The sequence below is a fragment of the Pituophis catenifer genome, unplaced genomic scaffold, assembly GCF_029215685.1.
Source record: "Pituophis catenifer annectens isolate HBS135680 unplaced genomic scaffold, rPitCat1.0.hap2 SCAF_6, whole genome shotgun sequence".
NCBI classification, from domain to species: Eukaryota; Metazoa; Chordata; class Lepidosauria; order Squamata; family Colubridae; genus Pituophis; species Pituophis catenifer.
In genome coordinates this window covers 56,721,726-56,749,671 of record NW_027256886.1, presented here as the reverse complement: position 1 = coordinate 56,749,671, position 27,946 = coordinate 56,721,726, and the positions used below count along the sequence as shown (strand labels likewise).

Here is a 27,946-nt window from a genome sequence, read left to right as displayed (position 1 = left end):
TACCTAAATTGCTGAACACTAAACAGGCAGGCTTGTCAAAACATTGTCAGCTGATGATCCCAGAGATGCCTGCCTATCATTCCTTAGCTTTTGTCCACCAGCATTATGCTACATTTCCAAAATAGTCCTTGCCTCTTCATTCGTTCCCTTGCAAAAAATTTCGATTTTGTGATTCACTTGTGAGAGCTGATGAATTTATTGAGCTTCTTTTCAGCATCTTATTTATTATGTCTTTCCACGTTTTCTTGTACTGGTGTCGTAACAAAGAATACACAAAAGGATCTGAAACAGCTTTACTATAGGCCAGACACTTGGAAATAACTCCCCAGTGAGCATTGATGGGAACTATTGATGATAATTCTACTAATCTGCCAAGAAAAAAGAGAGAAAGAAAAAAATTAGTGTCAGATAAACATATCAAGCATTTGAACGATCTATATAAAATATCATTCAATTACCCCATCTCTACCAAATTTATAATCTCTGGGAAATTTATATGCATAAAAAAGTAACAAGCTATTACTGGAAATAAATAAAACTTGGTATATGCATGTTCTCCAATATGCATACATCTCTAATACCACATATCAAAATGAGATGGGTACCTCATTCTTGAAACTATATTAAATCCATTGGATTTATGCAATTAGTGGAGACATTTTTCAACTGATCTGCAGAGAACTGGCTTGATTGCAGACTTTTTTTTCCAACTTATATTTTTTAATAGGTATGATTTTTTTTGTCAACATTGTTGGGCAAAGAAGCAGGTTATATTTCCCTACCATAACCTTCTTAGTGCTAACTGGGTGATCAGCAAAAGAATGAAAAGGCCACCAGTACCTCTTTTTTTCCATTGAATAAGTGATGGTTGGTCTAAGGACAATAGAGAAATCAACATAAACATAGATTTCTCAACATAAATCAAGACAATAAAACCCAAGGTGATTTTTTTTTGTGGTGACCATCAGACTGACTGCAGAATGTCTACACTGCAGATAGAATTATAGTAGAGAAATAAAGCATCTCCAAGGCTTGTTAAAGATTGTGCAGGGAATGTGTGTGTGTGTGTGTGTGTGTGTGTGTGTGTGTGTGTGTGTGTATAGGAGGTTAGGGCAGTGATCAGTGAGTGATCAATTAATGATCCAGTAAATAAAAGAATTTTAAGCTTTATTATTATCTCAAGCAAACAGATTTAAAACCATAGCATAAAAAGCATACATACCAAGCAATATAATACCCATATCTCTTACAAGCTGCCAGGAGCTCCTTAATAAAAACAGCAGAGATATCCCAATGGTAGACACTTTACACAGTACCTCTTCTAGGTTCTTTTCAGAAGCTCCACACAAACAACCCAATGTTTTTATTAAAACCTGGCACCATGACCCCATGGCCCCGCTATGCTCATGAGGTTGCAAGACCTGACCTTGATTGGTTGGCACATGACTCTGAAATGGGAATTGAAAGTCTGAGACTTTTTTTTTAGTAAGAAAAGCTTTGTAGCAGAAGAAGATCCCTGATTCCTGACTCTGTTATTCAGTAAAGAAGAGTAAAAAAACAAGCTGGTTAATGCAGAATGAGTTCTAAACTTCTAGACTTTTCTTAATATGAAGCAGAAATCAAAACTATGTCACTAAACTTCTTGAAATAAGAAGACTCTTCTGCATTTCTACTACAAGTCCCACAGAATCTTCTGTGGGAAATTATACTGATCAGAAAATATGTTGAATTTTCTGGTTGTGGACAGATTATTTGCACAATTTCAATGAGCAATGATGAAGGCACACAATGTTCCATATTATCTGTACTAATAAATGCTCATGTTTTGTTAGATTTAGCCAAATGTTTTCCAGCATAAATTCTTTAAAATATATACCTTTTAGGTACTGTCCTGTCCTGGTGCATTGCCTGAGTATAATTTTCCATGAAAATGGATGTGATTGGAAGAGAGATCAAACAGGACCCTGAGTTCACCAAAAGCTTTCTTGCCTTTCTCAGTGGTGGGTGCCCCTGATTCGAACCAGTTCACAAGAACCGGTAGTAAAACCGGCGGGTGGCTCTGCCAACCGACCCAGACGTCATCATAGGTGATCTGCTCATGCGAGCTCCCAATGCGAACAGGTAGTAAAGGTAAGTAGAATCCACCCCTGTCAGAGACTATACCATGTGCTGAGGATATGTCTGTACCAACATAGCATCCATCTTGCTACTGGCCCATTCATGAAGGCAGGCTGAAGCCAAGTCAAGTGGATCTATCATGAAACTGGTATATTTCATCACAAAATAGAAAATTCTTCTATGCAAACATTCCATATTGCACACAGACAAAATCTGTGGAGGGTCAATGATCTGGCCTGCTTTGAGGTTGCCTCTCCTACCCACAGAGCACTGTTTTGGCTAATAGAATCAACATAAACTTGTTAAATAACTATATGAGAGGGCAGGAAGAAAAATATTGATCTCCTAGAGACCTTTCATTTAAATTTTAATATGCACTCTCTCCTTCTCTATCTCCTCTAGCTGAAATGAAGACATTGTCTCTAGCCTAATCCTAAGAGGAAATGCAGTAGAAAAATACATGGAGCTGTGGAAGAAAGTGTGCTGGGAATGGTAACTTCAAAGAAAAGCATATTCCTCCCTACTCCATTGAGGCATTTGTAATGAATTTCCATCCAGATGGAACTACCGGTTTGCCTGAACTGGTCCGAACCGATAGCAGCCCACCACTGCCTTATGTGAAGATCATGATTCTACTGGCCTCACTCCTGAGATCAACATACTTTTTTTCCTATCTCAAGGACCAAAGTAAAGCACATTGGTCAGAGTCTCACTGTCTCTGTCCCCCACTTCTGTGTATGTCTAAGGAGATTCTTAGTCATCCAGGTCATGGCTGTCCCAAAGGTGCTTTTTCAAGAGGCAACTGGACTTTCTGGTTTTTCTTTGAAAATGTTTCACTTTTCATCCAAGAAGCTTCTTCAGATCTGACTGGATGGTGGGAAAGGATTTATAGTCCTTGCAGACAGCTGATCATTTGTATTCTTTTAGAGAGTCATTGAGGCCACCTGAGGTTTATCTGTATCCTTTATCACTCTGCATTTAAAAGACAAAGGCCACTATTTTGAAGACAGCAAAGTCCACATTTTGTACAGAGAGAAGCCCAAGTTTGAAAGAGGAATCAAAAAGTCTATCAATGTCAAAATTGAAAAGCTCTCTCTTGACAGAGGTGGAGGAATACAACATCATCTGTCTCTAGTCTACAGCACAGTCCTTTCAACAGTTCCAAGAAGGCTCCACACCCATTTAAAATACTCTGCAAATGACCCTGATGACTCAGGTAAATTTCCAGATGGCTTCAACAACTCTCTGAAAGAATGCAAATGACCAGCTGTCTGCAAGGACATCTTCCTTGCATAAATCCTTCCATTCCCCACCATCCAGCCAGAGCTGAAGGAGCTTTTGCATGAGAAGTGAAAAATCTTTAAAGAAAAATCAGAAAGTCCAGTTGCCTCTTGAAAAAGCACCTTTGGGTGGGTGTGTATGAGCTCATTAAGTCTTTTGGAAATTTCCCTTCATAGATAACTTTACCTGTGCAGTCAAGAACATGCTCACAATTGCATCTGCAGAGGTAAACAATAATGAACCAATACACAAAGAATATTTATGAATAGTACAATATAATGCTAGCATTGGAAAGCTGTAGCATATACTACCTTCAAGTGAACAATTAGTTCCACTTTCTTGTAATTAATTTCTGTCAAACTGTCAGTTTCAAGATTTTCTATCACATGCAGTAAGTCCCACTCTTATCTGTAAGATCTCCATTAAAAATATTTAAATGTACTCTTTTGGATTTTCCAGTATTCAGAAGGTTTTACAGTATTGTCAAAGAGAAGAAACAAGAGAATTTAGAGCAAAAGCTAAAGTAGTTCACTATTGGAAAAATATAATTCATACACTAATGTCAATTGATCAATCTTTAAGTTGTCAATTTATATGTAGCTTTGAAAAAATAGATATGAGCCGCTGGGATTCGTTCCATGCACACTGAAATAAATCTTTCAATGCATATTGAAAATAATGAATTATCACCTTTACACAGCTTGGCCACTTTTTCTGTTAGGAAATCAAGCAAGTGTTTTAGATGCAATTATGGCTTGAACTTTAAAAGGCTAGATGTAACTCCCTCCTCTTTTTTTGGGTGGGAGTAATAAAAGACTAGTTTAACTACATCAAGAAGGCCGCAAAAGATAACTTTAAGCCATTATTCTAAGACATAAATTATAGGCAGTAGCTGTTATCGTTATGTGATTGTGCCTTTCTGAGTCTAGATCAGAATGTCTCAACTTTAGCAATTTTAAGATGCGTGGACTTCAACTTTCCAGAATGCTGAGAGTTGAATCCCAGCATTCTAGGAATTCTAAAATTTCCAAGGTTGAGACACACCGGTCTAGACCATTTCTTGATCCAGGCACAGAATTACAAATTTGACTAGTTTCAGTATTTTCAAAAAGATTTTTGCATCTGGAATTCAACAGAGCCAGAGAAGAGCTTAATTCCCTCACATTCTTGATTTCTAAAAGGAGAAAATATTTTAGCAATAGTTTAGAAACTAGTAACCATACATTAGTTATACAGTATAGAGAGAGTCTGGTGGTCTCCCTCTCTCTCTCCCTCTTGCCCTCCCTCCCTCCTCTCTCTCTTCCATCCATCCATCATCTATCTATCTATCTATCTATCTATCTATCTATCTATCTATCTATCTATCTATCTATCTATCATCTCCTTTCTTTATTATTTTTATTTTATTTTATTTTATTTTATTTTGAATTTGTATACCGTCCTTCTCCCTGAGGACTCAGGGCGGTGAACAGCCAAGTAAAAACATCAAGTACAAATATTAAAATACAGTTAAAAATATACATATATAAATTTGGCCCCGTTAATTAAAAACAATAAACAAAACACTTAAAAACACTTAAAAAATTAGGCCAGCCCGGCTTGCTGGAAAAGGAAGGTTTTAAGGGCACGGCGGAAGGCACTGAGGTCTTGGATTCTCCTTATCTCTGGAGGCAGTTGATAGTTATAAATAACTAAAGGCAGAAAACATACTTAACACTTCTTCTTCTTCTTATTTTCCCCATAACAACCACCCTGTAAACTGAATTGGGCTGAGGGAGAGTGACCGGCCAAGGTCACCCAGCTTGCTTTCATGCCTAAAATGGGATTAGACCAGTTTCCCATTTCTAGCCTTGTGCCTAATCACTAGTCCAAACTGTAACTGTATTAATCATACTCTCATTTATCATATAAATATTAATATATTCATAAGAACTGGTACAAAAAAAGTCTATGCCACATGAATTTTTAGAATATATAGTTTAAATCAATGACAGAATCAAGCTTCATTATATCCTTCTTGTTGAGTCTTTAAAAGAACGAATCAATGTTTACTGCCATGACATTAAAAAACTATAAAAAAATTTGCAGTACTTGATCCAATTATTTTTTCCAATTGTTTTTCTAATGATTTTTTGAAACCATAATCTGCTTTTTTTTGTTTGCTGAGTGTTTAAACTAGTAAGCAATTTTGGATAAATTAGCCATTGATTTCTAAGCTACAGAAAAGTTGCCCTAATAAATACTGCCTTTTTTTCTTTTTCTTTTTGCTATATTGTTATATTGGTGTGGGGAAGTATTGAAGAAAATATTCTCAGTGGTCTTCTAAGTGGGTCCACTGTATTTTTTGTTTGTTTGTTTGTTTGTTTGAGCATCTGAAGAAGGCAGCATGGGAGATCTGTTCTTCCTCTGGCCATGTTCATCTTATTTCGAGAGGAGTAATAATTAGGAACCATCTCCAAGAAAAGAAAGAGCTGGTGTTAGGCATCTCTAGAAACTCTGCTGCTATGTAAAATTGACACATGCTTAATGATGCTGTTGACTTTGAAAGTGCTACATTGTTTTTATCCTTAAGAAACATCCATTCTAATCCGTCAGTTCTGCTGTGCATCCAAAAACAAGATCATTCAAATGTACTCTCCTCCTCCTCTTCTTCTCCTTCTTCTTCTCCTTCTTCTCCTTCTCCTTCTTCTTCTTCCCTTCCTTCCTTCCTTCCTTCTTTCTTCCTCTACGACTACTACTATTAGTACTATTAATATTACTAGTAACATATATCCAGTGACTTTTGAACATCGAAAAGGTCCATATATTGTTTTTTTTAAAAAGACTATTGATTGCTATCTTTCCTCAGCATACATTCTGTTGTTTCCTTTCTAATTTTACATTAGATGGTTATTTCTAATACTTCTGCATTATATCTATGTTTTTACAACCTGCATTAGGTATCTATCTCTTTATAGAAAGGAGTGCTTATACTTACTATCAGATCAATTGCCATCAATCTTGCCTTCTAAAAAAGCATTTAAACAGTCAGCATATATCTGTTATATTTCCCATCCATTGGATACAACATAAAACAGAAGACAAAAATAAGACTAGCAAAATATTGCAATATGGTATTAACAGACATTCAAATGAATGAATACTGTATAAATAAATTTATTTGTTTATATATTTTCAGAAATTGCAGATCACTCCGGTCAGGAAATTCTGGATGGCATGCAACTTCCCAATGCATAATTAGGATTAAAAGAATACAAATCAATTTTTTTAAAAATGTATAGTAGTTTCTCCAGTCAATCCCAGAGAAAATCTATGTTGCTACTAAGAATTGACAGTGACGTAATGGCACATCAACAATTCATCAATAAGACAAAACTGAGACATATATTTAGAAAAATAAAACCAATTCTCCCTCAGGAACATAGTTGCAGTGAACCATCTCCCAGTACTGGTAGCCTAAATGTTATTTAAATTTAATTATATTTGATAAAGTTAAGCACATTTAACATTAATTGATCAGTACTGGTATCAGATGATAGGGTGATTCAATATTAGCCTATTACAAGTTACATGCCTACAGAAAACAACTAAGCATGAAACAACAAATGTTAGTTACTAATTAAAATAGGCAATAGTCAACCCCTGCAAGACACTATTGGCTAGGGCTGATTTAGAAGAGTTTCAGAACATATTTGGGGAATAAGCAGAGCAGACCATTGCTTTAAAGCAGCTGCTTTTTGGTTCCAGGTTCTCATTTGAGCCGTAAGTGTTCATTAATTGTAAGAACAGAAAGCTGCCTTATACTTATTCCAATGGCTACGTAGAAATGGCAAAGATCAAGCATTTTGCTTGATTGCAAAACACTAATTCATGGATGTATTTATATATGTATTCACTGGATATGTATATTTATTTATTTTAGACAGCATTAAATTATATTTGCCATTTTAAACTGATCCATCAGAATCTATTATCTATCTATCTATCTATCTATCTATCTATCTATCTCTATTATCTCTCTCTCTCTCTGCCATCTATCTATACTTTATAAACACACTTTATAATGATCAGGCAGAAGATATTTTTCTCTTTCAAAGCTGTTCTTAACCATCTTACTTTGTCATATAAATCCAGCTACATAATGTATATCCATCCATCCATCTATCCATCCTAATCTAATTTATCAACTCATGGGTCATCTATTTATGTTTACCTGATGCTCCAAACTAACCACTATGGGCATGAATCCAAGCTGTAATGGAAGAATATTTTACAATCAATATGTCAACTGACAAATTAGCAAACAAAAAAAATCAAGTGGTACAATGAAAAATAGTTATTCTGCAATATTATGTCTTTTGAGCCAGTCACCATAAAAATGAAAAATCTGATTATATAGCTACTCTCCAGAGAAGAATCTAAAAGAAGCTATCTCTCATTCCAATACTTTGCAACACTAATGCATTATCTTTCCTCTCCCCAATGTATTGCTCTGTCTCAACACATTGTTTTCTCCAAGCACTGATCTAATAGTAGAATAAATTAATCTTATATTGATGGAAAAAAAGAGACCCAACTAGCTATTTTCAACATACTATTCTTAAATCCCCTAGTAAGTCCTTTAATGTCATGCAAATATGAAATGATATGAGCCTGCAGTACAGTGGACTAAAGCACACTGTTATGAACATCTGCTGCTTGCAATTACTGCAAGTTCAAATCTCACCAGGCTCAAGGTTGACTCAGCCTTCCATCCTTTCAAAGGGAGGTGAAATGAGGACCCAGATTGTGGGGGCAATAAATATACAAAATATAAATATACAAAAGTATAAAGGCTATTGCTTAACGCATTGTAAGCCGCCCTAAGTCTCCGAAGAAGGGCGGCATATAAATTAAAAGCAAAAAAATTAAAAAATTAAAAAAAATTAAGGGAAGAACAAAGTATTGGGGCTTCACAACATAACTGCCAAGGTCTAAGCAATGTTATATCACTGTTAGTCTCTGGAGTTGACTGGGGAAGTAAGGAGGAATTATTTTAATATAATGTCTCAGATAAATTTAGATGATGTAATGCAGGGATCTCCAGCCTCTGGTCCATGGACCAGCACTGCATTGTGGCATGCCAGCAACTGGGCCATGATATGACATCGCGCAAAGCAAAGCTCCATCCACGGGATGCAGGCAGCATGTAAAACCTTGCCCCCTTCAATCCACAGAAAAATCTTTCTCCATGGAAATGGTTCCTGGTGCCCAAAAGGTTGGGGGCCACTGATGTAATGATTATTTGATTTAATATGTTTTAATCAGCCTACGTGATCTCAGTGTCTCCAAATGTGTCTATAATACAACACTCAGAATTCTCAATAGGTATAATCACAGACTATTATATCTGAACATTTTGGACACTAAAAACATTTGAAATCTACCAATATGGAGAGAGCAAGGCTGGATAAATAATTTATTCTAAGAACACTTGAAACTGGATAAGGGCTACTACATGTATCAGATAAACATTTCGATGTGTGAGTCAAAATATAGAAGCAGAAGATAAGAACTCTATTTGATAAACTCCCACAGTTTGGACATATGTACATGAATTATTAGCACCAGGAAACTAACATCAGTATGCATAGTGCTTTAAGTTTCATATGTGTGCCAATATCTTCTCATTTTTTTCCATCAACTGTTCTGTTAAAAATAAATCTACACATTCCAAATGTTCATAAAAGCTAACATAATCTTTCAGATTTTTCCCTCTTGTGCTGTTTCTGAAGTACCGCAATCAACATTTCAATAAATTAGTTCTACTCGAACAATGATGAGTTATGTCTTTGAATACAATTTTCCCCTCAGTCTTTATTTTGAAGTAACATTGAACTGTTTTGACAATTGTGGTAGAACTGAGATTTTTGTGATCTTGTGCTAGTTAAACTGTACACTCTTATACATTAATAATTCCATCACCAGCAGTCCTCGCTTACATATTGCCTGATCTAGTGATTATTCAAAGTTACAACATTATAAAAAAATAACTTTGCAACCAATCGTCACATTTACAAACACTGAAGCATCCTGAAATCACATGATTGCCATGGTGTGTTTTCCAACCAACTTGTGATAAGCAGACTTAATGGAGAATGTAGAAATAAAACAACAAGTCACAGACACATGATTTGCTTAATTATGGTGACTTGCCTGGTGACCAAATGGGAAGTTAGGTCATAAGTTTGTCATAGTCATGTGATTTCCCATTTAGTGACCATCAAGCTTAGCGACAGAGTTGTCAGTCCCAACTGTGGTCACTAAGCAAAGACTACCTACTTGGACCATATACTCCCTCTCTGTTATGTTACTATTACTAGGAGCATTTTTCTAAACTTCTTTAATGTATTTAGCAGCGATAAATCGTGTATAAGGTTCCAGAGCGATAAAGCTGGGCTATCACTAATCATCATCATGTGGAGGGCACTTGAAATGTTATTTTACAGTGATATATTTGTAAAACATGGCACAGAGCAGAGATGTCACTAGTAATAGCTGAAGGGAGCAAAGAAAGATGAGAGAGAGTCAGGAAAATATCCAAGGTTATATGGCCTAAATGCTGCTTTATTACATAAGAACATCATAAAATACAGGTCTATAAACATTATGGAAATATATGACATGACATCTTCCTCAAGTTGTTTGCTATGGTTTGAAATATCTGTACAGAAATAAATGTGTACTCATATTTATGCATTAGAGAGCATAAAAGAACTGTTGCATTTTATGGTCAACATTCTAAAACCTGTCTGATCTTCTTCAGTGAGAATCTGATTCCAGTCTCCACGACGTTTATTAGAATATTTGTAATGCAAGAAACAAAATACAAGCTATAGATGGCAACAATTGTCAGTGCAGTGAAAAATAAAAATCCTGAGCAGAATGTTGCCAAGTGAATATTGGATATATCTTTGTTCAGAAAGGACTGAAGTGGCATAAAACTTACCTTGTGATTACATACGGTGCAAAACAAAGTATAAAAGTGCCAATAAATGTACTGATCTTCTTGGTTGCTCGTTGTCTCCGTCTCTTTTGCTCTTCTAGACATCGCTCTCTTACACTGTGCAGCATTGGGCGCAAACAGGAAAATCAATTATAAACTGAGGTTGCATTTCCATATTTTTCTAGCCATTTCAATATGCATTTTTTCCAAGAGGCATTCAAATTATATAGAATTATTTTTCTGGATCATAATATTTCTTGCCAAAAGATTATGTAAATAAAACATTTCCTTTGCAACAAATCATATTATAATACAAATTATATTTTTGTAGATCTTAGTAAGTAGACATACAGTAAGTTAATTTATCACATGTTGCTTATATTCATGTTGGAAACATTATGTGTGTGTATTTATGTGTGTTTATACATATACTATAAAATCTATATATGGTTGCACACTTTTAATTTTCAGGACCTTGCAGATTTGCAGAAAAGAATTGGTAATAACAATCTGCAAAATATCTGAAGGCTACAAGCCAACATACAGTTGGGTTCTTAAGTCTGGAATGAAATGAGAAAAAAACCAAGGTATATCAAGATAACAATAAGGAATGAAGGAACTAACAAAGTATTCAGAAGAGACTATAACAAGAATTGGAAGGGACCTTGGAAGTCTTCTAGTCCAACCCTTTGCTCAAGCAGGAGACCCTATATAATTCTGGACAAATGGCTGCCCAATCTCTTCTTGAAATCTCCACTGATGGAGCGCCCACAACTTCTAGAGGTAAACTGTTCCATTGATGAATTGTTCTTGCTCTCAGAAGAGTTCTCCTTAGTACTAGGTTACATCTCTCTTTAATGATATTCTACCCATTATCTCTATCCCTGCCCTCAGGTGCTTTGGAGAATAGTTTGAGCCTTTCTTTTTTCTGACAACCCCTCACATACTGGAAGACTTAATCATATCACTAGTCCTTCTCTTTGTTAGAATAGACATATCTAGTTCCATCAATTGTTCATTGTTCAGCCTATCATCTTTGTTGCTCTTCTCTGCATTCTTTCTAGAGTTTCAGCATCTTTTTACATATATCATGGCGACCAGAACTGGATGCAGTATTCCAAGTGTGGTGTTTTAAATCAATCAATCAATAATTCAAGACTACGTAATTATGTGCATATCTGCATTGACCATCTAAGCTGTTTCTGCCTGTAAACCAGTTCAAGAAAACCCCATTCAGACTAAGAAACTTTTACAACAGTTTCCAGAGGATTCAAATTGACCAATTTCTCTGCAGTGTGCCCTTTTACCTTTTTTCCAGGAAAGCAATTGCATTTTATTGCATTTTATTTCTTCAAATAAGAAAAAAGCTGATTGGCAGGTGGAATGGACTCCAGGAATATCCCCAATCAGCTGTTCCCAGAGGTGAATTTTAGCAACAGGTTTCTTGGTTGTGAGCTCTGTGCCTTGCTTTTTTTTTTTTTTTTTTTGCTTTTTTGCTTTTTTTCCTGCCTCTGAAAGCCTCTGAAACAGGGCTTCAGAAAAAAAGCCTCTGAAGCGCTGTTTGAGGGCTTTTTTTCTGAAGCTCTGTTTGGGAACTTATTTTCTGAAGCTTCATTTCTGATGCTTTTTTCAGCCTCTGAAACCTCCATTTGAGAAGCTGGGCGGGACTACATATGGAGTATAAGACACACCCAGATTTTCACTCTCTTTTTTGGGAGAAAAAGGTGCGTCTTATAGTCCAAAAAATACGGTATTTATATATTCAGGTTAAAGCCTCAACAGAAATGAAATCAGCTGGATGTACAAACAGGCACAACAATCACTATTAAATAAAAAATTATTTCCAGCCACCCTGTTGCTCTTTAACAGTTCCAATTCCTCCCTTTTTTTGGTATTTCTGAAGTAACATAATGATTATATTTGCCTCAAATGTAGAAATTTAATAATTCAGAATTAAGTAGGAATATTTTGTTATTTGAATTACATTTTTAAAAATTTTTCCAAGTCAGCAAGTTTGTCCTTTAAAAAAATATACTTAAGAAACAATGAAATGCTGCAGCCCTGGACTTATTTTTAAGGAGAGGGGTGAGAAGAAAATCCAGCTTGGTCAAGAAAAGTAAAATAGCAATTTCAAAAAAAATTCTGCTGATTTTTTGAAACATGGAATTAGTTCAGCAAGTTCATAGCCACTATGCAACACCATCATTAAAAGAAAATTCTAGAAAACCATTAAAATCAGAGTACCTATTGACTCATTCAAGCAAATGTTTCTTTCTCTTAGAATTAGCCTGAAAGGTACTAAAACACCATAGTTAAAACAGAATGAACTGTTCAGAACAACGTAAAGGAAAAATGGTTTGTTAAAAGCTTGGCAAGAAAATGCACCTGAAAATCATTTTTATGATAAGTAGAATACAGGGTGATGTTTTCCATTTCTACCTTCCAGTAACTGTTGCTGGTGTATTCTGGCAACAAGGCAACAAGCAATGTGGATTAGCCACAGCATGTGCAGGGAAATAAAAAGTGCTAGAATCTCCTCCAGCATTTCAAATCAGAATGGGTTAAACAGCTTCAGAAATATTAAACAAAACTTGTTGAAAGCGTAGCCTTTTTTCCAAAAACAAACAACACTGCAGGTTTCTACACATCTGATATGCAGAAATAAAAAAATGGATATATTAAAATAAGCTTTTAATCTACTTCAAATTATAAAATTTTCCTGGCAATAGTTTATCTGTAACTTCACTCAACCATCAAGGCAATGGATATGATGTGTTCTTTCAAAGACCCTGAAATGTCAGTTTGCTGATGGAAGTTTCTATCTGTCTATATTTACATCTTGTGGTGTTTATGGTGGTGATAGAAAACAAAGAATGGATGTACATCAGATGGATGGATTGATGGATGGATGGATTAGGGATGGAAGGAAGGAAGGAAGGAAGGAAGGAAGGAAGGAAGGAAGGAAGGACATTTAATAGGAATAAGAAAAGATCTCTCTCTCCTCATTTCATTTCTAAACACAAGATTCAAGTGATCTTCCTATGCAGCTTTCATTTTCATAAGATTTCTCCCTTTGGTTTGACATTTTAAACAATATTTACAGATTCGATTATAACAAAAAGCAATCGGACAATCACCTGCAAAGCTGAAATAAATGATAGATCATATATTGAGCACTTATTGATTCAGGCCAATACCAAAAGTTTAACTAAGATTAATGTGTTGATTTTTAAATATTCCTCGTAATAATTCTAATATACAAGTAAGATTACAGACTAGGGGAGCACAATATTTAGAAAGAGGGATTCAACAAGGAGAGGGCTCTTTAAAAATTGACTTTACTCTGTGGAAAAGACAGCTTCTTTTAAATTTTCCCCCTCTTTTATAAAAGATTTTTAAAATTTTAAAATTTTAAATATCTTTTAGTATTTATATATTCAATTTTAAATTGGTTTTAAAAGTTTGGGGTTTTAAATTTGTCAGGGCCAAAATTATTTAATTTGATTTTATTCTATTTTTTAAATTTTGTATTGTATGTGTTTTTATTGTTTGGCTGTGCACCGCCCTGAGTCCTTCGGGAGTAGGGCGGTATAGAAATCTAATAAATAAAATAAAATAAAAATAATAAATAAATGCAACTCTAGTGACAGCTCTGGGAACCTTCTTTTTGGGCTAACACTAGTTTCAAGCCAGTAAACTTTAGATGAACCATGATTCTGCAATCCAGTCTGGATCTTCTCTATTTCACTATTACTACTGAAAACAGAAAACTTCACATGAAATGCAAATGAACTTCTAGCATCAATCCTTCAGCCAAAAATTGTGTACGATTCAGTATAAAACATAGTTAGTTGTTCCTGTTGTGTCATCTGACAAAACCTGAAATACTATCCTCATCTGGGAGTCCAGATAAGCTGCAAACATTTATAAAGTTTATCAAGTTATCTTGCAATATCATAAATGAGATCCAGCTGGTGAATTATAAATTGCTCAGGCTCGATATAATTATAACTGATTCTGCCTTGAGCACAATGTATTTTGAATTTTCCATACAATCATACTATGCATATAATTTTAATACATTCAAATAAGCTGTTCTGTAGATATTTAAAAATTTCTTTTATTAAATATATATGATAACAATTGTTAATCAAAGCAACAAGTACAAATAGTCCTTGATAGTTACAAGGACTCAAATATATCTAATCACTTCCAATACTGAAAAAAATAAATTACTAATGTAGTCAATCAAACTACAGATAGATGTAATGTAGTCATTCAAACTTGATAGAACTTTAAAAGTACAATTAAATCACTGTGATCAATGCCCTTTTTATTCTAATACATTACATATAATGAGAATGATATTCTTTCATTCTGATATAATGACCAATATCATTCTGATATTCTGATATAATGACCAATTATATTCTTTAAAAACAGGAAAATAAAGCATGCATTCTAGATAAATATATAATAACATCATCGCTTTTAAAGAAAGATCCTGAATATTTGTTCCTTCCCTAAAATATTAAACATTAACTTAACAAAAGAACAGAATAATAGAGTTGGAAGGGACTGCAGCTGCAGCACATTGTTGGCTCATATTTAAATGGTTGTCTACTAGCTCTTAGATCCCTCTCACAGTTACTGCTATTGAACCAAATACCACCTATTCTATACCAGTATTTCTGGTTTTTCTTGCCTAAATGTAAAACTTTACTTTTTCTACCACTGGATTGCATTTTGTTGGATAGGGCCTGTGTTTAAGTCTGTTAAGACCCTTCTGGATCATGAGCATATCTTCTAAAATGTTGACTATCCCTGTCAGATGACAGATTTGCCTGTCATCTACAAATTTGATGTGTTCCCCTTCTATACACTCATTTTGTCAATCTATTATAAATAATTAAGTGGAACTAACATTGGCATTGCTCTCAAAATATTTAGCACTCTGGATACAATGTTCCTGATACAATATTTTTCACATTACCAGAAAATCATTATCTTTGGGAAGCAATCAACAAACTTGTGAATGTTGGATGATAAAAGAACAGGGAACTTAGATTGGAAGTTGAAAGGAAGGAAGGAAGGAAGGAAGGAAGGAAGGAAGGAAGGAAGGAAGGAAGGAAGGAAAAGGTACATTAGAGGTATCCAAAGCATTTCAAATTCAAAATACTTGAATCTTTGAAAGATTCTGCCCATTCTGGAAATGTTTGAGCTCCAAGTTATGTTTTAAGTTGAAAAAATTTGTACACCCATAAGCTATTAAAATACTGAATGAAAGGAACAAAGATTTTGAAAAGCCTCAATAGAATCCATTTTCATTATAAGGTATTGTTGATTTATTTTAAGACTAATTTGAATAATTAATCTATTCATTAATCTATTCATTAAATCAATACATACAGTCTTAATTCAATAGCTATTTTCAAACGGAGCTTTTATGTATTCTTAAGTCCTTTGAATGGAGTATTGTAAATTTTGCTGCATCAATGGAAAGAGTTAAAGTAAAGGCTTAAAGTAGATTAAAATAGGGATTGTGAAAGTTGGGGTTTTGGCACACTAAAAATTCACACAAGAGAAGAATAAATAAGACATTTTATCTCAAAGATGGCTACATGTGGATACTAGTCTTTAGCTAGTATGCATATGAAACATCATTCCCTTCTAATCTTGTGATGCCTTGGCATTCAACCATCAGAGAGACCAAATTAGTACATTACCCTGATATAAAGGGCCTTTGGGAATTATTCTTTTGGAAATTCTCCCAGTCTTAAATTTGCAATATACAATCAGTACAGTACTGTAAAAATATGAGCACCAGAATCAAAAGGCCAGGTGTAACCAATGCTGAATTTTCCAGGCTGTACCAATCGTATCAGAATGGTAAATTATATCAGGCTATAGTACTTCATAACATTTTTTATTTATTTATTTATTTTGTCAACAAGTACAAGGAAACAAGTAACAGTATAGACATAGACATGGACACATATAAAAGGAAATAAATAAGCAAAACATAGCCATAAACACATAAAATGAGTACATATAAATGGGAACAGTAGGACAGAGACGGTAGGCACGCTGGTGCACTTATGCACACCCCCTTAGGGACCTCTTAAGAAACGTGAAAGGTCCACAGTAGACAGTTTAAGGTAAAAGGTATGGGGATTAGAGAGACTAACAACAGGATCAAGTAGAGTGTTCCAGACATTTACTACTCTGTTGCAGAAGTCATATTTTCTACAATCAAGATTAGAGTGAATTATATTGAGTTTGAGTCTATTGATAGCCCTTGTGTTATTGCGGTTGAAATTAAAGTACTCGTTTATAGGTAGGACGTTTTGGTAAATAATCCTATGAACTAAGCTTAGGTTGGAATGTAGACGGCGTAGTTCGAGGCTATCGAGGTCTACAATTTCAAGCCTGGTATATAGGGAATTTTATTTTGAGCAGAGGATTTGAGTACTCTTCTAGTAAAATATCTCTGGATCCTCTCTAATATATTGATGTCTGAAATACAGTGAGGGTTCCAGGCAGGTGAGCAGTATTCAAGTATAGGTCTGGCAAAAGGTTTGTCAGACTGTGATACAAATTTCAGAGGAATAGTAGTTTTAATAGCAAGGCTATTTAATTCTTTTCAACCAAGGACTGAACTAGCTTTTAAATAATGAATCAACCAAAGGGTAGATGGAACAACGACAAAAAGAGGAGAAAATAAAATATGATCATTAAATGGGTTCAGTTTAAATATAACATCTTGAGTTCAATCACAACTGATAACTTTTTTTCTGCATCTTAATCCCTTTTTGTCTCACTAAAAAGTTATATAATTTGATGGCATCTTTTGGAGTAGTTTTGGAGTCTCATACTGCCATTTTGAGCATCTATGGGTTTATTCTATAATGAAATGTATATCCCATCTTTATGTTTGAATAAACAATCAAGGCAAGTTACAACATTTTAAGAATGTAAATATAAAATCAAAATCAAAAATTACAATCAAGGTCAATAAAATACAATAAAATAATGAACGTAAAGAGCATGGTGACAGATACATTTTGGCAATCGTCCTAAATATTTAAGAGAGAAAAAAGATTCATCTCCTTGGAAGAATATCCTTCCCCACAGAGTGCAAAGCTAAAAGCTGTGTGAGGCCTGGAAGCCATCTTTTGCATTGGATCTTCAGCCCTGCCACATTTAGTGCTCTGGGAAACTGGGAGGGGGGATTGTATGGAGCTGGGAAGATATATAGTCATGATAACATTCCTTTTTCTGGTAATCAAGGACATTCTTCCCTGCACCTGGAAGGGTGTGTCTGGGAGGCATCTCCAGTTGGGATGGTGCATTCATTGGGGCATGTGATGGACATATGGGTGCTGGGCAGGGATTTGAATTTTCATTTGGGTGGTGAAAACCTGGAAGCTTTCAGGTTCAGGGTTTCCCAGATGTGCCAATATGACATCTCTAATAAAATGGAAGTTTGAGGAACTTCAAACCTCAGAATCTTGTTTTGTTAGGGGTGTAACTTGGAACCCTCACATTCTGAGCTTCTGACAGTGGGGGCATCTTCAGATGGACCTCCAAGGTACCAGGCAGGTTCATACCAGGAAAGGCAATCTCTCAACCCAGGTAGCCCTTCACTTACAACCACTCATTTAATGACTGTTTGAAGTTTCAATGACACTGAAAAAAGTGTCTTATGACCATTTTTCACACTCAGACTGTTGCAGCATCCCCATGGTTATGTGATCAAAATTTGGATGCTTGGCAATTGACTCATATTTATGATGGCTATAGTGTTTTGAAGTTATATAATTCCCTTTTGCGACTTTCTGACAAGCAAAGTCAATGGGGAAGCCACTTAGTGACAATGTCACTAACTTAACAACCACAGTAATTCACTTAACAACTGTGGCAACAAAAGTTGTAAAATGTAGCAAAACTCACTTAGCAATTGTCTTGCTTAGTAACCGCAATTCGGGCTCAATTGCAGTCATACGTCGAGGACTATCTGAAAGGGGTTTATCACTTAAAATTGTGTTCAGCAAAATAGGAGGTGGGGGCATTGAGTATATATATTTTGTTTTGAGTTCCTAAAAAATAAAGGAAGGATAAGTAAAGTAAATGTCCTTAAAAAAATAATAAATGATTGAGAGGCAGAACAGATCTTTCACTTGCATTATTGCTGTAGAAATATGCTTCTTATTATACCACTACAAATCGAATGGCAACTAGGTATTTAGGAACACTCCCAAAATGGATATTCTATTTTAATTCTAATTGTATTTTTTACTGTTCATGGCCCAGAGTCCATTAGGAGTGGGGAAACCTAGAAATGTTAGTTTGAAAAGCAGATAAAGGAGAAAGCACAAGGGAACATCACACTCAGCTCTGAGATTAGATAGAGTTAGATTATTCTATTGTGGAATATCCCGTATCTAAGATGTCTCAAGTATCAGCAAAACCTGTTTACAAAAAGGAAAATCATTGATTTTGATGAATTAAAGTGGAAGTTGGCAGATGGAGGGATAAAGCGGAAGGATTTTAAGAAATGTAGTGATATTTTTGATGGGATAAAAGACAGTAAGAAATATAGAGAACACAAAATTCTAAAATACTATATTAACAAAATAGGCTAATTGTGATCAAAGAATGAGAGTATTTATGTACAGATAATGGTATTAAAGGTGAAGCAAAACATAGCTACTAGTTGATTAAAAAATTCTGGTGATTTCAAGGACACCTTTGTGCAATTTCCTTAGCAACCATAGGGAAGAGATTTGTCATAGTCTTCTTCCAGTGTGCAGAATTAAATAAAATATTGAACTTTGCTTTGCCAACTATCTCAGCTTTAAAAGACTTTCTTCCTTTATTTGGTTACAGTATTATTCAAATACTTTGCTCTGAAGAAACAAATACTGGTTACCAAGATGAGATGGTCGACATTTTAGCTCAAGCTTATTAAATATCACAATATTAATACTTAGGCTTTCACTGGTTATATAGCTCAGTTAATGGATTTACACAGCAGTTTTCTACATTCAGTAGAATTTATTCCCAGGATATGTTACTCAGAATGTTTATAAAACTCTTAAGATTAATGCATTTTGTTATATAAATAAAGCAGCATTCCTATTATTAGATCAAAGAGAAACAGAATATAAGATGTCATGCTGCATCATTTGTATATTTGTTCTACTAGTTACATTATATATGTACATAAGTCTCTTTATGTGTGACTTCTAGTAATATGCAATTCTCCTATTTAGAGTGATTTTGAATATCTCCTCTTGTTTATCTAAGCAATGATTCAAACTTTTTGACACATCTATTTTTATAAACTGCTTTCTGCTTTATCAGTTTTCCCACTAATAGTCTTTGTTATCACATTTCTTGCAATTGGGAATTTAAATGTGCTTAAGAAATGTAGACATTCCATGGAAAATGAAATCTATGCCAGCATATAGCTAGCAGAAATAATCTTGCTGTTTAGCTTTGATTAAGATTTCCCAGCCAGCTATGAGTGTGGGAAAGCCAGGAAAATGCTGCTCAGGCCAACTTGTAGCTTATTAGTTAGCACTGGAAAACAAAATAATATTAATGGAAGAACAGTCTTTTAAAATTAACTCATATAATTCCACGTAAAATTGAACTTTTGCTTTGAATTTGGAGTGCTTCTTTATATCCATACAATTTAGGAATGCAATTATATACACTTAAAGACAAGTCACCTGTTTGTGATTCATCCTTAACATGAAGTTCAAAAAAACCTGTGATGGAGGAAGTTAATCCAAACAACAATGCCTTAAATTAGAGGCATCTAAGTTACAAGATTGTGTTCATGTGGAGGTAGACAATCTATAATTAAAATCATGTTCAGTACTGTATAGTTACACTAAAGAACAAATGAGATAAAGAAAATGAAGGGTGAGCCAAAAGGGCAAATGAATAGGATTACAGTAAAGAATCCCGAATGTAATTTTGCATGTAATTAATTCATTTATAATTATTAAAATTATCAATATAAGTTACATGTTTCACAAATGAAATACACAGATAATAACTATTCTTCCTGTAACCATAGCCAATGAAGTATCCTCAAGAGACCTAAAACTTCAGCTGATACTGCAACCTCATGTGAACATTATTCAATATTGTGTTTTCTTTAAAATTCTATCTAGAAAGCCAAGATGTCATCAAAGTTAAACTTCATTCTCAACAATAATTGCAATGGTATCATTTTCCAACATTGTAATTTAGTTTCTACTTCACAACCTTCATCCAAGTAGTCATCAGGGCTGACCCTGCTTAGGTTATGAAATTAACTAATGTCAGCTAAGTGCTGTCAGTTGTTGAGGCAAATTAAAATTTAACTGTTTAAAATTAGCTCTATGTGAAGACAACACTGGGAGTTGTACACTTGCTTTAGAGTAGGGGTGTCAAAGTCATGTCGTTACAGCAGCATCATGTGATGTATCAGTACTTTTTCAGTTTAGCAAACTGGCTGTAGGCATGACCTGCGTGTGACGCATCCAGCACATGGGGCCGAAGTTTGACAGTCCTGCTTTAGAGGGTTTCAATTTCTATGTAAGCCCTTCAACAAAAATTAACCAATTAGAAGTTTTAAAGCATCTTCAAAAGATACATTTCACTTTTTTTACAACTAGTGGCAGATCTTCTTTGATTATTCAAGTGTGAAACAGCAGAGATTCTCCTTTTCTACTTAAAATAGTACAACTGCCATTCTGACCTTTTTTAGTCAATAATAGAAGACCTGTAGGTGACTTTATAATGTGCTATATAGCAAATCCAGAAGTGTTGATTTGGTTACTCAGCACTATTCCTTCAAATGCCCAAATAATCCATATTTCTGTAATAAGCATCACATTCAGGAGGAAGCTTTATCTCATGAATTGTAAAGTATGAAGGAAAAAAGAAATGCGAAGGAATGCAATTGATAATAGTCACTGGAATTAGCTGTGGTTCCTGGAAATCATCTTAGTTATAGTATATAACTTTGAGATCAATTGATTGATGCTGACATTTAAGTATATATATTTTCTAGAATGTGGTTCCTTTTTCTCTGAATGATTCACTTATATTTAAATGCTGATTAATCACAAACAACCCAGACATATTTTCAAATAATCAAATATTACATATTGCATACTAAACTCTCTCTCATCTTAATTAACAGGCAAATCTTCTTTAAGAAAGAAAAAAAATAATTTAATGGGAAAATCTGGTTTCCTTTTGCTGACAAGGATTGATTGATGGAGTATTTGGACTTTGTTTTTCTTGTCTAAGAGTTGAGTTATGGAGACAAGAGAGATTGTGAAGAAAATAATTGTGCCTGGTTACCCTTAATGGACTCTTGCTATAAACATTGATTGACATACTATTTTGATTTTGTTTTCCTTACCTAAGAAATATGCTATGGGGGGAAGAGATATTAATTTTTATTTAGAGATGTTTATAAGCTATATTGCTTTTCCAGCTGGGGTGAAGGAGAAAATTACTACACTTTCTTTGTCTTTCCATTTTTTTTCTTTCTTTCTTTTCCTTTTTCACCTCTCTTTTTTCTTTCTTTTTAAAATTCTCTTGTTTGTATTTTTTAGTTTACATTGATTTTTATCACTGAAGAATGACATGCATCATTCTTAATAAGAAATTATTTTAAAACAAAAATCTGGTTTCCAATCTGATTTGATACATTAAGTTGAATATAAAATGAACTTTAATATTAGATTTCAACTGAAAAAGAAAAATTCCTGGAAAGAAAAGGAAGACATAAAACCATATCATTCTTAGTTGTTACTCCTAAATAATTGTATCACTTAATGAATACGAGAACTCCAGCTGGTGTTTAATGCTGAGGTCCATGTATGTGCTCATTATGTCTGTGAAAATAAATCCTACTAAGGGATTAAATCCGGGTGATGATCTTCATAGTCAAGGGTTTCTCACTTATCTTCTCATCCTCTTAGCAATATTAGAAGAAGTTTCAAAGATTTCTGTTTCATTATAGTTTAAGCCACTGAAATATAACATCACGCTTACATTGCCTATGATCAATTAAAACAAATCAAATCCTAAACTATTCAAAAGCTATTGCTTTTGAACTGCTTTGCTTCAATTCTGTTGTGATCAATTACCATGTTTCCCCGAAAATAAGACCCTGTCTTATATTTTTTTGAACCCTGAAATAAGCGCTTGGCCTTATTGCCATGCGCTCAAAAGCCCGATTGGGCTTATTATCAGGGGATGTCTTATTTTGGGGGAAACAGGGTATTACAGGGAGTTCTCAACTTACAACAGTTTGTTTTGTGACTGAAGTTACGATGGCATTGAAAAAAGTGACTTACGACCTTTTTTTTGCATTTATGACCATTGCAGTATTCCCATAGTCAGGTGATCAAAATTCAGATGCTTGATAACTGACTCATATTTATGATCGTTGCAGTGCCCTGAGGTCATGTGATCCTCTTTTGTGACCTTCTCACAAGCAAAGTCAATGGGAAAGCCAGATTCTGCAGTGATTCACTTAACAACTGTGGCAAGAAAGATCATAAATTGGGACAAAATTCACAAATGTCTCACATAAATTTTGGGTTCAGTTGTGGTTGTAAATTGAGGACTACCTATATTTAGTATTTGGATGCAACGTTCAGCAGCATGTCAGGAAGAAATAGAAAAATATGTATGAATCAAAGATTTATGTACATATTTGTTATTTATGAATGAAGCCAATATGATATTCTCATATTCTGACCCAGTATTTTTTTCATTCTAACTATAATAATAAAAGGGACCTTTGGTGTTTATGTAATTGGTTTCAAATCTTGTTTTGTACTGGATTCATAATATTCCACTTTATAATTGTCCAAAACCACATTATCACTTTGGAAATAAAAGAAATACCCCCACTTTCAAATTAATGGTAGCTGATTATGAGACTCTGCATCTGTTAAAGAGTATGTCCCATAATACTTTGACCTCATAGAAACACATGTTCCTTTTATGCAATCTTTTGTAACCGAATGAAATTTTTAGCATTATTTGCGTTTCAAATGTCTATTATGTCTAAAATGTCTATTATGTCTATTATGTCTATTCACATTGTATTAGAATTCTTCTACAAAATAGATTCCTTGTTTCCAATTCACATAATCTTCATTCCATTTTACTGGAGATTCCATTTTATTCTGAAAACACCTTCAAAATAATTTACCTTAAAATGGTTCAACTTTGAACTTGTTGTGATACATGAGACTTCTTAAAGTTGTCTCAGGAATCTAGGTTAGATTGGAAGCAATATTGAAAGAAAGAAATTTAAATGTGTTCCAACTAGGCTATTTTTCTAATTTAAATTGCACTGCAGTTGATACTGAATTATAGTAATTTATAGAGTGCTGCCATTGGAATGGGTTCACTTCCATGAATGCTGCAACTGTCTGCAAAAATAATAACAGGGCTGTCTAAATTACAGTCCTGTGTTATTTTTAAATATAAAAGTGTATATTGGGACATCTAACCACAACTTTCTAGTAGCTTGTGTACCTTGATCTTAAGTGGTTTTAAGATGTCAAGCAATGGGTCAGGGACATTAGTCTGAACCTCATTTCTCACCAACTCCCCTATTAATCTTACATCCTTATTTCCTGTCTTATGCTAGCCTATGGGCTAGGTTTTTTTGGGAGACGGGAAGTGGTACTTTACTTACTTACTTACTAATTAATTAATTAATTAATTAATTAACCACACATCTCCCCTATAAGGAGGACTTACACTGACAATCCTCCAAGTTTCTAGTTCCATGCATCATTTTTTAATTTTTTTAGTAACTTTAATTTTTAAAAAATGGGATTCTGGACTAATAATAAAGTAAAGAACTTCAGCATAGTTTTCTTTACCTATGGATCATATCGATTTTATTTTAGACAATAAGAAAGAATAGCAACTGTGACTCTAACGCTCTAAGTATTGCCAGCTGCCCAACAAAAGGCCAAGGCCTTTAGGAACATTGTAAGAAAGGGGATTAGGATGATTGCTATTCTAATAAATTAGTGTTTTCTGATTGGTTATTTATTTGTATTATTTTATTTATTAGATCTATATGGCTGCCCATTTCACCAAAGGTGACTCAGGGTAGTGTAAAACAATACAATAAGACAATGTCTTACAACAAACATAATATAATCATATAAAGTTTGGAGTTAAAAATTAGTACTATTAAAACTAAGAGTGAAATATACAAACGCCCCCGATGACAACCATTTTGTGAGTAGAAAAGTACCCAAGGAGCCATTTTGTGAGAACACCCACAGCATGGTCTCAGAATTCAAAATCTGCTTACCATTACCCTAAAAGAAGAGATGCATTGTAAAAATGTGTATTAATCATGATTCTTTTTCTTTGCATAATTATCTATCTTTTATTTGTGTCTCATATTATTAATATCAATATAGTTTCAATAATCCTAACTTATTTTTTTTCTTGTTAGAGATGACAAACTACATCATTTATTCATGTATGATAAGTCCAAATTGGGACATTATATTCACCTTTATTTATTTCTTCCAGTGACATCTTTACAGTCAATATTTATATTATCCATCACAATGTTTCTTGTTTTCTGATGATCCCATCCCCCCCACACACATCTACACATAATACACAAATACTTTGAAGTCTCAGTAAATGAAACAGATTGCTCTGTGACTTTGTCCCTTGAAACGTTTCTTCATCTCCTTTGAACAAAACCTAGTCTAGCTAAGATAGTTAGATCAGTTTTCCCATTGAATCCTCTCACTTCTCCTTTCTATTTTATAGATCTTCTAATTATATTTCCTCATTCTCAATCCTCCTGTTTCTATCTTCCCACTATTTATGTTTTCTTATTATAGCGATCCTTCTTTCACCTCTATCTTGAGATTCATCTTACTATGCATAGAAAATATGGGTTGATTTAAGGACTCTTGAGTACACTTAACTCAACTTTCTTTCCTTGTCAGTATGAATTTGAATCTTAATGCTATTTTTGATGTATTTGTACTAGTTCGTTGCTTGTGTTTATTTTTGGATAAATATTTCTCTGGGCATCCTTCCTTCAAGGAAAGTTACTGACTTTACAGTGACATTCCAAAATGCACAAAAAAACAGAATGGCATTTAGTATGCTATTTTCCCACTGATATATCCTAAGGGATATCAGAAATTTTAATTTGATTTTACTCTGATCAACATTAATGAACAGACATGGATCTATTCACTCACTAGCAAAATTGTCAAAACGCACTACCCTAAAGGAAATGTGTCCATGTGTAAACTTTTAGATCCCAGTACAGCCTTCAAAATACATTCCTAGATTACTTTTCTTTGCCTGCCACATGCCCCCAACACATTTTCAAAATATTATTAGCAATAAATTTTATAGATTTTTGGGAACAGAAACATGCAGAAGAAAAGCAAGGAGAGCTACATTTTAAAATATAGACAGATGATAGTTTTGTCTAATAAGAATCCTTAGCAGTGTACGATCTTGTTAGAAAAAGATGAAGGCATCTCCTTACCTGGGATGGATGTCCACAAGGAGCACAAGGGTCTGCATAGTAATCACGTCAATCCTTTTACAGTGAAAGCGTGCCACCTTCAGCACTTTCAGATATGTGAAACACAAGACTACGAGAGAAAGGAGAAAGCTAAAGGAATGAAAGATTCCTGTGAAAATCATAAACTGGGTCCTGTCCTCCAGTCTCTTGTTGTACAGGGTGCAAGAGGCATAAAGGTGGTGGAATCCTACCCAAGAAAGAGAAGTTGCCACAATTGGGAAAGATACTGAGTGTAACCACGTGTAGCTCAGGATGAGGGCAGCATCTTTGTAACGCATCTTGGAATGGTAGTTTAGAGGAAATACCACTGCTATCCACCGGTCAATGCTGAGAGCTGCCATGCTCAGCATGGAATTGGTAGTCAAGAAAGTCTCTAAAAACCCCACTATGTGGCAAAGCTGTTCTCCTCCAGGTGGTTTCTTGTAAATGATCCCAGCCAGAGTGAGAGGCATGTTCAAAGCAGTCATCAACAAGTTGCAGAAGGTCAGGTTGAGGATAAACAATCCCGGGACTTGCTTGCGGATATCTGCACTATACAGAAAGCAGATCAGCACCAACACATTGGACAGCAACGATACAAGGATGAGCACCACAATTAAGAAAGCCAGGATCACTTCCCAAATGTTCATGGTGCCTCCATTCACAGGAGGAACATTTCCAAAACTGCACCCAGCTGGCATCCAGAAAACATGGTGTGAGGCACTCTCACACCCTCCTCCTCCTCCCCAGCCTGCTCGCACTCCTGCATGCCCTCCGTATTTTTAGAAGAGCTGCAGTCCCTCCACCCCCTGCTGCTGCTTCTTTCCACGTCAATGCTTTTTAGAGAGAGGCACAAAAAGCAATGGGAATGCCCATTAAACTACAAAGGGGGTGATTTTTTTAAAAAAAACGAACCATGTGGATCATCCAGAATCAAGGCACAACTCTTCTAAAGAAAGCAGAATACTCTGAGCGGCAGGTCCTCTGAGATCTCTCATTATTGGTCCTAATGCTTCTCAGCAGTTCAGCCAGTATATTTATTTTCTTTTACTCCCTGCATCCGTCTCTCTCTTTCTCTCTCTCTCTCTCTCTCCCTCCCTTGCTCTGATTCGCTCTCCCCCGCCCACCTATAAGCTTTCAGGCTGACTCTAACCTGCTTTTATGATCACAGATATATCTCCCATTAATGGATTAAAGTGTGCACACTGCTGGTGATTTGCTGGCATGATTGATTCTCCATCATTTTCTTTTTATTTTCCCCCAGTGCAAATTTCCTATATCAGTTTCATCCTTTAGAGATTCTGAAATGACCAATTCCAAAGTTCCACCACCCGCTTTTCACCCACTTCTGCTGTCTCGTGCGACCTGAAATTAATTTACTCTTCTTTTATTTATGTTGGGTAACTTGATTCCAGCAATGCTAAAGACCGATATGTATTTTTCTTCACTGTTCCAGTTATTTTCACAAAAATATATTATCTGGAGTAAATTTCAAAGTTCTTTAATGTAAAAGAAAATCCTTTCATCACAGAAGGAGTGGGGGGGGGGGGGACCATCTAGATTGTCCCAGAGTTTTTGTTTAAGAAAAAGACTTTCAGTTGCTTAACTCATGCAGAGGAAGATGTATTTACACCTATGGGTGTTCCCAAAGAAATTGGAATCCTTTGTATAAGCATGATTGTAGGGAGAACTAAGGAGAGATGATACATGAAAGAAATGAGGAGAAAGGGGGACATAAAGTGGAAGGAAGAGGGAGAGGGAGAGGGAGAGGGAGAGGGAGAGGGAGAGGGAGAGGGAAAGAAAAGAAAAGAAAAGAAAAGAAGGAAGGAAGGAAGGAAGGAAGGAAGGAAGGAAGGAAGGAAGGAAGGAAGGAAGGAAGGATATAAGAGATTTGGACGGCTCCTGTTGATTCAGACTCTAAGTGGTGATTGATTGGTCCTATAATTTTCTACAATGATGAGGAACTG

The 27,946-nt window shown here is 34.9% G+C and overlaps 1 protein-coding gene across 1 annotated transcript; it reads right to left on the bottom strand.

The window, feature by feature from the left end:
- Positions 1 to 136: 136 nt before the first annotated feature.
- Positions 137 to 26,680, bottom strand: GPR26 (G protein-coupled receptor 26). Its single transcript, XM_070946329.1, has 3 exons — positions 25,962 to 26,680; positions 10,388 to 10,501; positions 137 to 368 (listed from the first exon to the last, which is right to left on the bottom strand). Exons 1-3 carry the CDS (start codon positions 26,678 to 26,680, stop codon positions 137 to 139), a joined length of 1,065 nt encoding a protein of 354 aa, XP_070802430.1.
- Positions 26,681 to 27,946: the final 1,266 nt, after the last annotated feature.